This window comes from Garra rufa, chromosome 20 (assembly GCF_049309525.1).
Source record: "Garra rufa chromosome 20, GarRuf1.0, whole genome shotgun sequence".
Classification (NCBI taxonomy): Eukaryota; Metazoa; Chordata; class Actinopteri; order Cypriniformes; family Cyprinidae; genus Garra; species Garra rufa.
Window position 1 is genome coordinate 11,194,361 of NC_133380.1, and position 11,099 is coordinate 11,205,459.

At 35.9% G+C, this 11,099-nt stretch overlaps 1 protein-coding gene across 1 annotated transcript in view; it reads right to left on the reverse strand.

The window, feature by feature from the left end:
• cntnap5l (contactin associated protein family member 5 like) overlaps positions 1–11,099 on the reverse strand; it is a 92,986-nt gene that overhangs the window by 15,461 nt on the left and 66,426 nt on the right. The window contains exons 13-17 of the mRNA XM_073825334.1: positions 8,422–8,622; positions 7,384–7,540; positions 4,191–4,318; positions 3,847–4,017; positions 3,458–3,676 (exon numbers count right to left, since the gene is read on the reverse strand). Of these exons, the coding sequence (XP_073681435.1) occupies positions 3,458–3,676; positions 3,847–4,017; positions 4,191–4,318; positions 7,384–7,540; positions 8,422–8,622 (876 nt within the window). The remainder of the gene's footprint in view (positions 1–3,457; positions 3,677–3,846; positions 4,018–4,190; positions 4,319–7,383; positions 7,541–8,421; positions 8,623–11,099) is intronic.

The following is an 11,099-nucleotide window of genomic DNA, read 5'->3' on the forward strand; positions in this document are numbered from 1 at the left end:
TAATGTAGGTCAGTAAGTATTTTGCTGTTGGGTAGTGTCACTTATAAGTTCTGAAAATAGCAGATCTATAGGCTAATTCAACACAATGTGAGCTTCCGGATCGACTATTTTTTTTTTTTTTTACCAATAATTACAATAATGAAGGAATGTTTTAAAACATAAAAGACAAACAAGGATGGAATGCTAATACGGCTTGCCATACTAGTATGGCAAAGAGCATTTAATGCTAAAACGGCTTGCCATAGCGGCAGGTACTTTTTTCGGTTTTAATTGGCATGCACAATAACCAGAAATGTCATGCATTTTAAACGTCTGACGGACCACCCACTAACATTTTCGTCTATTCTCGTCTCGTCAACGAAAACTCACACACGTCTCGTCATGTTTTAGTCATCAACGAGCCATTTTTATCTCGTCATCGTCTCGTTTTCGTCATGGAAAAAAGTGGCGTCAACGAAATGATTTCGTCATCGTCATCGTTGACGAAAACAACACTGTTTCTGACCCTGTATAGACAGCAACGCAATTACCACGTCAAGGCCCAGAAAGGTAGGATATCGATAAAATAGTCCATGATGTGACATTAGTGGTTCAACCGTAATGTTATGAAGCTAAGGGAAAAAATGACTTTATTCAACTATTTCTTTTTTTTTTCTCCATGTCAGTCTTCGGAGCACGTTCATGAGAGTCATGAGAGTAAGGAGATGTCCTTACTATCTCACTGGACCTTGAACGTGTTGCGTTGCCGTCGATGCAGGGTCAGAAAGCTCTTGTATTTCATCCGAAATATCTTAATTTGTGGTCTGAAGATGAATGAAGGTCTTACAGGTTTGGAACGACACGAGGGTGAGTAATTAATGACAGAATGGGAGTGACAGAATCATATTTTCTGACCATGTTTTTAACAGAGACAAGTTTACTGAAAAATGGTTCTTGGCATAAAACAAGAACACTCCCTGCAAGTAATGCGGTGTGGTCTGATGGCTTGACACAAAGAAAATGTATCAAATAATTAGTTATTCTTTAATTATGAGATATGAGAAGACATTTAAAAAGCCAAACTAATAATTTGAATATAAAAAGTACACTAGCTTTTCAATATTTTGGCTTCAAACTGTATTATTTAATAATTATGGAATTATTTGAATTTTAAATGTTAAACTAAATGCCAGATGCAGATTATTGCTCAAACGAGAGACTTTTAATTAAACACAAGACAAAAATATATCAGGACTTTTTGAAATGTATTTACTACTTCCAGCTGCTCACTCAAACAGATGAGAGAGATAAAATATGCATCTAACAAGTATCTACAAATATGCATCTTACAAGGATTTTTAATGTTTTTTCTTATGCTCATCAAGGCTTTTTTTTAAATCAAAAATTCAGAAAAAAACTGTAATATTGAGAAATATTATTTAAATGTAAAATAACTGTTTTCTATATGACTATATTTAAAAATGTAATTTATTCCTGTAATGCAAAGCTGAATTTTCAGCATCATTACTGACTTCAGTGTCACATGATCCGTCAGAAATCATTCCGACATACTAATTTATTATCAATGTTGAAAACAGCTGTACCACTTAATATTTTGTTGGAACCTGTAATAATTTTTTTTCAGGATTCTTTAATAAAGAAAAAAGAAAAAATAACAGCATTTATTGAAAATAGAAATATGAAAGTTTGTGATTAGTAATTTTTTCTTTTTTTTTAAAGAGGTTAATACTTTTATTCACTAAAAATTGATCAAATTCACTAAATTGATTTAAAGTGATAGCATAATCATGAATAATCATGTGACACTGAAGACTAGAGTACTGATGGAGAAAATTCAGCTTTGCATCACCGGAAAAAATTATATTTTAAAATACATTAAAATAGAAAACCATTATTTTAAACTCTAATAATATTTCACATTATTACTGTTTTTTCTGTACTTTTGATCAAGTAAATGCACCCTTGATGAGCATAAGAGAATTTGTAAAAAATCTTAACATCTTACTGATCCCAAACTTTTGAACTGCAGTGTATAAAACACCAAAGTTAAACTTTGTCATAATTCATAACAGCAATAGCTGGGCATAAATGTGCAGTATTCACTGACTGGAAACTCTTTTGAAACCGCAAGCCCAGAAGAACGCCCACAGAATATGCCACATTTTTGCTTTGAAATGTGCAGTACGCATTCATTTAATTAAATCAAAAACAAATGAAGTTTATTAAACTGTTTTTCCATCCCCAAATTTAACACATGTAATAATTATGATTGTTATACTGTTTAAGAAATGTATGACTTTTTATGACCCTTAAAGGATTAGTTCACTTTCAAAACAAAAATGTACAGATAATGTACTCACCCCCTTGTCATCCAAGATGTTCATGTCTTTCTTTCTTCAGTCATAAAGAAATAGTTTTCTGAGGAAAACATTTCAGGATTTCTCTCCAAATAATGAATATATATGGTGCCCTGAGTTTGAACTTCCAAAATGCAGTTTAAATGCGGCTTCAAAGGGCTCTAAATGATCCAAGCCAAGAAAGAAGGGTCCTATCTAGCAAAACGATCAGTTATTTTTTAAACAAACTGACAAATTATTTACTTTTTAACCTCAAATGCTCGTCTTGCCTCGTCTCTGCGATGCGCATGCGTAGTCTGTGTGATCTGGGTCAATACAGTTAGGGAATGTCGAAAAACTCCCATGTCGCTTTCTTCCCCAACTTCAAAATCATCCTACATTGCTGCAGAAGTACCGACCCAGTGTTTACAAAGTGAACATACAAAGAAGATCAAATGCCATTTACAAAAAAAGGTAAAACAGCGTTGTAGGATTATTTTGAAGTTGAAGACGAAAACGAGATGGGAGTTTTTCGACATACCCTAACTGTATTGACCTGGATCACACAGACTACGCATAACTGATCGTTTCGCTGAATAAGACCCTTCTTCCTCAGCTGGGATTATTTAGAGCCCTTTGAAGCTGAGTTTAAACTGCATTTTGGAAGTTCAAACTTGAGGGCACCATACATATCCATTATATGGAGAGAAATCCTGAAATCTTTCCTCAAAAAACAATTTCTTTACGACTGAAGAAAGAAAGACATGAACATCTTGGATGACAAGGGGGTGAGTGCATTATCTGTACATTTTTGTTCTGGAAGTGAACTAATTCTTTAAATTTGATAAACCTGAATTTAAGAACCTGTATCTATTTGTAGATGCAAAAATGTGAGTGAAATGCTTGCACTGTCAAGCCCTGGGTGTTATGATATTTTATGCACTGATCTGTAACATTTAGCAACGCCATGGTTCCTGACTTATAAATATGATCACAGATTCCTTCTAATAAAATGATCTCAATTTTCTCAGTTCCCTGAGGTATTCTTAGCTCCAGCTAAAGTACACTTAATGTTATTTCATCATTATTAGTGACATTTGCTCGATTACATGTTTGCGCACCCACAAAGAGTTGACTGCTGAGCTGAAGCCGGTAGGGTCTCTCAGATGGTGCTTCATTTAGCTTCAGTGGCAGAGAGTCAACCTGTAGTGAAGCTTCTTTCACATTTCGCTCAGCACGAATATAATGCCACTGACGATCATTCAAGACTACGGGTGACTGAACGGTAAGAATCACTGGTCCATCCCCTAGGTCAAAAGTGAAGTTCACTGTATAGGGAGCTGAGAAAGAAAGGAAAAAGGTGTGAAATAACTGAATGTATTTCTTGAAGGAACCTCTGAGCACTTTTTTAGAAGAAACAAGCTGAAACCCATAATTTATAATTTAAGTATTTTCTTGGAGAAAAAGAATAAGAAAAACAATTGCAAGTGATATTGAAACAAGCACTCACAACTAAGTTCCAGCCTTATGAAGTCTCTGATGCCCAGATTCTCCAAGAAGACTCCTGAGAGAGCACTAGTTTTGAAAAAGAGTGAAATATCGACACTCAGTTCAGCTTGCAGGGTTGGGAAATGCAGATAGGAGGACTCCTGGTAAAAAGATGCAGAGTTCCAGAAAAATCCTGCAGCAGAGGGACAGGCAAGAAAGCACACAGTGTGTTGAAAACCAAATTGTGCACTGAATTCGATAAAAAAGGGTCCATCTTTTCTGCATTTGAAAAATATGAAAATGTATTCAGTAGAGAGCCATATTACCCCCCATTCCCTTTTTAAATTTGGTAAACAAAACACCCACGGTTGCCATAGCAACGCAGCGGTCCAATTTGGAGCTCGGCCTGCGAGTTTGTCCGGTTTGTGTCTCCGATGGCGATCTCACTGAGGGGTAAATGGTCTTTGTAAGACAGCACACCAGTATCATTTGCCCTGAAGGAGGAGAAAGAGAATGAGAGAATGTGCAAGAGAAGATGTAATGAGCGAAAGGCTGGGAGAAAGTCTTTTTAATCTCTCTCTGAGGTAGAAGATTGCCCTCCAAGGAGCGTGCATGCTTCACTTGTTGCTTAAAAAATGGTAATACTTGCCCTATGGCGAGTATTAAGCTTTTTCTGCAGTGTCTCGGTCACTTTAACAGAAAAACTAATGAGGGGTTTTTAAGTGTGATTCCAATACAGTCATTTAATTGACTAAAACACTCTAATCTGCCCTAGATTTCTATAAAAAATAACAATCCCATTACCTCACAAAGCAGAAAAAAACCCTCATTGAGTGCCAAGTGTGCGGGAAATTGGGCTACTTTTGAAGGGATGATGCATATTAAATAAATTGTATTTGAAGAAAATGCTTGTATTGAAATAATATGTATTCTACCAACAGTGTGGAGGAGTAACTTGTTATATGTAACGGAATTATGTAATTTAATTATAAAATACAGTTGAGGTCAAAAGTTTACATACACCTTGGAGAATGTGCAAAATGTTAAATATTTTACCAAAATATAGGAGGGATCATACAAAATGCATTTTATGTTTGATTTAGTACTGACCTGAATAATATATTTTACATAAAAGATGCTCATATACAGTCCACAGAAGAAAATAATAGTTACATTTATAAAAATGACCCTGTTCAAACAGTTACATACACTTGATTAATACTGTGTTGTTGCCTGAATGATCCACAGATGTGTGTTTATTTTTATTTTTTCTGATAGTTGTTCATGAGTCCCTTGTTTGTCCTAAACAGTTAAACTGCCCGCTGATCTTCAGACAATCCCTCAGGTCCCACAAATTCTTTGGTTTTGACTGCATGATTTTGAGATCCATCTTTTCACAGTAAGGACAACCGAGGGACTCATATGCAACTATTACAGAAGGTTCAAAACTGATGCTGCAGAAGGAAATGCAATGCACTGAGAGCCAGGGGGTGAAAACTTTTTGAATTTGAAGATCAGGGTACATTTAACTTATTTTGCCTTCTTGGAAACATGCAAGTAGCTTCTGAAGGGCAGTATTCAATGAAAAAGTTTAAAACTCCCGGCCCTTAATGCATCGCTTTTCCTTCTGGAGCATCAGTGAGCGTTTGAACCTTCTGTAATAGTTGCATATGAGTCCATCAGTTGTCTTCAGTGTAAAAAGATGGATCTCAAAATCATACAGTCATTGTTGAAAAGGGTTCAAATACACGAAAATGCTGAAAAACCAAAGAATCTGTGGAACCTAAAGGATTTTTCTGATGAACACCAGGCAGTTTAACTGTTTAGGACAATCAAGGGAATCATGAACAACTATCACGAAACAAAACAAACAAACAAACAAACAAACAAACAAACAAACAAACAAACAAACAAACAAACAAACATCTGTGGATCATCCAGTTAACAATACAGTATTAAAAATCAAGCGTATGTAAAATTTTGAACACGGCCATTTTTTTTTATAAAATTAGCTATTATTTTCTCTTGTGGACTATATGTCACTTTTATGTGAAGCATTTAGGTCAGTACTAAATAAAAAATAACATGCATTTTGTATGATCCCTCTTATTTTGGCAAAATAATTAATATTGTAAACTTTTGACCACAACAGTAAATGTAACTGTTATTTGTTTCAGTTAACTTATGAAAATGTTAACGATTACAAAGGGGGTTACTGTATATGAATATTTTCACACACATACAGATTTAATTTATTTCTTTCCCAAATTGCATGGAGTGATCTAAAATATGAGACAGCATTGTTTCAAGAGTTTAGGACACAGAATTGGACACAGGCTTATTTGATATCTCTTTAATTTTCTATTTGGATTTGTGTACAGTACAGACCAAAAGTTTGGACACACCTTCTCATTCATTTGAATGAGAAGGTGTGTCCAAACTTTTGGTCTGTACTGTACATTTTTCTGTTTATTAAAGTTTTTACTCTATATTTGTGCAGTTTTCAGTGGGTTAGTGATATTTTTTAAATATATATAAATTAATAAATACATATTTTTTAAATGGGTTTTTATACAAAAACTGCTTTTTTATGTAAAATTCACTTTATAAAAGACCCACATTTCTAACTTTAATTCATAGTGATAACATGGATAATTGGTGGTTTAGTGTAGATTTTTGCCCATCTTTTGGAAAATCCAGTTTTAAAAGTAAAAAAAAATAACTTTTACCAGTAGGTGGCTGCAGAGCTCCACTATTTGCTATTTGACCACCTGAAAGATATTTTTTCACAAGTTTTTCTATTCATATCTACGGTACAGACCAAAAGAGACCACCTGAATGAGAAGGTGTGTCCAAACTTTTGGTCTGTACTGTATATGTGCTATCTTTTTCCAAAGCATGCTAGATGCCAGTATTTCATGTCATAACTATGCAAAGATTTGATTTCAAAAACAGTATCATAGCTATTAAACAATATCTTATCATTTTAAATTTGTATTTAACCTCAAAACAATCTCAAAGTAAAAAGAGGTGAGGTTGTATTTTAAAATGAAAAATTTCTAGGCTTCTAATCTGCTGTAAAGTTAACCCTGCCTGCTTTAAAAGTTTCAAAAGCATTAACAGTCGAAAACATTTAAAAGAAATTTAGAAAAGTAACCAAATGTAATCAGTTACATTAATAAAGTAATTGAAAGGTTACATTACTTGTTGCATTTTGATTGACTTGTTGCATAAGATAACTTGTATATCTGTAACCTTGTCAATACTGTCTACCAATGATAAAACTGTGCCAGATGTTACTTTTTTGTAAGATGGGTACTTGCATGAAGCCTTTGAGCTCCCCTGAGCTCCTTTGTGAAAACAAACTGTGTTTATGATTACTATTTTATAGTCATTTTAAAATTGAAACTGTGTAGAACGTATAAGAGTTACTGTAAAATATGTATTTTTTTCACCCCTGGTCTAGAGTCATTGGGGTACTTTTAAATTGGCCATTAGGCTAGCTTTGTTGCAACCGTTGCAACTAGCAACCGTGATTCACTCTGAAATTAAGATTTACCAGGTGTCTTGGTCCGCATCGCAGTTGCAGAAATAATTCATGTCCCTGCAGTTGCCATCCAAACTACAAGAGCACTGCTGGACCCCAGGCAGAAATCCTCCCCAATATGTTCGTTTCACTCCATCTCTATCCAGCCACCATGACAGAGGAGTTCCATCTGAAAATGGACAAAATGCCCCAAGGATAAGAATATTTGTACTTATCTGGCAGTAAATGGTTATGCAAATAATGACAACACTTTTCAGAGTCTAATGTAATTTAGTCATGCATGATGACATCTGGTGTCCTCCCCCTGCTGGTCAGTAATGGGCTCTGAGACTCCTGTCAGTCAAGTAGCCATTATAGTATTTGTACAATGTGCGTGACCAGACATCTGCTATCACAGCGGTGCAGAGATCTGGCCATGAGCTTAGCCAATGACAAATGGCAATCAGATATGCAAGATGTCTAGTGCTGGAGGTTCACCATTTGAGCAATGTTTCATCAAAGGTTCATCTTTTGCTCAAAGGCTTTTTCAGATCTCATTCCGTTCAATCGAAATGAACCCACAGAGCGAGGCAAGTGTTTGAGGATAACTTAACTCCAACTCAGTTAAAAGCCTAAGCATATCAACCCCAGCAAAGTCAAAAGTATTAAAGCAGTGCGAGAAAAAACACATGGAATAATTTCGTGTAATCTTTTTTAAGGCTTTACGCATGCCTTTGCATTTCAAATGCTCTCATCAGGTCCCGTAACCAACCCATGCATGACAAGAATTACATTCTAACCGCTTTTTAAGCGAACATCATCATTCACCGCACTTCGTCGTCATGTCACACTTGAGCCCCTTTAATATCTGTGGTAATAACCTGCTGTTGTGAATCATTTAGCTGTGAGGTAGTTTTTTGTTCCTTTGGAACATATTAGCCGAATTTAGGGGATTAGAATTCCTGAGGTAACATAAATCACACACTTCATAAGAAAGACAACATTTTTGCACTGCAGTACATGAAAAAACAATAAGATAATGTTAGACTAGAGTAATAAAGCAAGGCCGACCCCAGGTGTCAAAAAGCCGAGACTTCCTGCAACGATATATCACTTCCTGTTGGCAGTGTTCCGAGGAGGCCACGAGTGAGCGGAGATGGTACGGCGAGATGGTGTAGTTGAAAACGAGAACGAAAGGGCTGCGTGGAGTGGATCCTCGAACGTCAATGGGCCTCATGTGATCGTGTCCCACAACGGTCCAAACTTTATCTTCTGTGGAAGAAACACACACACACACACACACACACACACACACACACACACACACACACACACTGAAATCCCCATTGACTCGGATCGTGTATCAACCCTCTCAAGCCTGCACTCAATCGACCGCATGTGCTCGTGAATGAAAATGAGAGATTAACGGAGTGATGGAGTCGTATGCAAATACCTGATGAATATTAAGCAGAGAACAGAAGGTCATTCATTCAGGAGGGTGTGAAATGATGAGAGTACGGTAGTCTGCGCTAGCACCTTTCCCTATGCAAATTGAAATTGCTGTGTGTGATGTCCAAAGGTGCCGGTTTGCGGTGTCTTGCGGAATTAGCATGGCTAATAGCTCCTGTAATTGAGGTCAGTTTCAAACGATTTTCTCGCCAGCGCTTGTTGGCGTCGCCTCAGAGAAAAGGTCTATCGGTATTGGGACTCTGGATCTTTTAAAGCATTCACCGTGACAAAGCTAACTTTGCAATCTGACTAAAGCTCAACGAAAGCTAACTTTGTAAGATAAAGCCAGTTTAGCCGAGCCAACGTGCAGCAGGTGGCCACAGCGTACGTCAGTTTCCCGGTGCTTACTTTTCTCAGCTTGGCTTGCAGCTCCAATAACCTCGGAGCTGAAGCCCGCTGCCTATGAAACTAAGAAAAATGAAGCTATCAGTCTCAGCTAGTACGCGCTGCCAGTCTCCGCAGGCAGACATGCTCCTTGACTTTTTCTTCCTTCACCTGCGTTCCTCCCTGCTGCTGACATAATGGGGCTTGAATTTCCCTGCGTGATGATATAATGCACTACAGTCTTATCTCACAGACAAATCAGCCCAGCATCTGATGTGGCGGAGAGTAAAGTCAGAGGCCAAAAATCAAGGTCGGCGAAATTGGTGATGAAACCTGACAGACGTGAGAAAACACATTGTTCCCGGTGATGGAAGATGCATCTGCTTGCCCCCACATGTCTTGGTGAGGTGGTAAACTATTTTTTCCCATCTTGCTGTATCTTATGAAAGCCTCTTTCTGCCACTGAATGAAAAATAAAAAGACTTCTAACTTTATATCTAACAATTATGACTTTTTTATGATATAAATTCGCAGTTGTGACTTTTTTTCGTTGAATTGCATAATTTAAACTCACAATTATGAAAAATAAAGTTTCAATAAGTTAAGTTGGAATTGTGAGTTTATATCTCACAATTCTTAGAACATGTTCTCTTTTCCCCTGAGAATTTTGAGTTTATATTTCACAATTCTAAGAAAAAAGTCAGAGTTGAGTTTTTATCTTGCAATTCCTACTTTATTTCTCACAGTTGCAAGTTTATATCCCCAAATTCTGACTTTATAACTCTCAGTTGTGAGTTTATATTATGCAATTCAGAACTGTGAGTTGTTTAGCTGTAAATTACACAAATTATAACTTTATAATTCTGAAGAAAAAGTCTTGAATTGTGAGTGTATTTCACAATTCTGAGAAAAATTTTAGAATTGTGAAATATTAACTCACAATTGTGAGTTTATATCCCAAAATTCTGACTTTATAACTTGCATTTGTCCAAGTATAACGCAATTCTGAGAAAAAAAGTCAGAAAAGTCAGAATTGCAAGATGTAAACTTGCAGCTGAAAAAAAGTCGCAATTGTGAGATATAAACTCACCATTCTGGTAACATCTCATTTTTTTCCCCTCAGAATTGGATATTTTAACTTTATATATCACCATATCTTGAATTACAAGTTTATATCTCACAATTCTGAGAAATAAAATTCAGAATTGTGAGATATAAACTCGCAGTTCTGACTTTTTTTTCTTAGAATTGCATAATATAAACTCACAATTCTGAGAAATAAAGTCACAATCGTGAATTAAGTCTGAATTGTGAGATATAAACTCGGAATTCTGAGAACATGTCTTTTTCCCCCTTTGAACGGGATATTATAACATATCTCACAATTCTGAGAAAAAAAAGTCTTGAATTGTGAAATAAACTCGCTATTGCAAAAAAAGTAAAAGGAATAGTGAGTTATGTTGCAATTCTGACTGTATTTCTCACAAATGTGAGTTTATATCCCAAAATTCTGACTTTATAACTTGCATTTGTGAGTTTATATCATGCAATTCTGAGAAAAAAGTCATATTTGCATATTTATATCTCAAAATTCAGAGAAAACAAGTCAGAATTGCATGTTTGTAATACACAATTCTGAGAAAAAACAATCAGAAAAGTCAAAGTAAGAATTAAATGCTGTCATTAATTACTCACCTTCATGTCATTCCAAACGTTTAAGACCTTCATCTTTGGAGCTCAAATTAAAATATTTCTGATGAAATCCAAGAGCTTTCTGCAATCGAACTACCACATTCAAGGCCCAGAAAGGTAGTAAGGACATTGAAAATATGGTTCATGTGGAGATACAACCTTAATTTTATGATGCTACGAGAATACTTTTTGTGCACAAAGAAGTCTTCGACACACATTCAAGA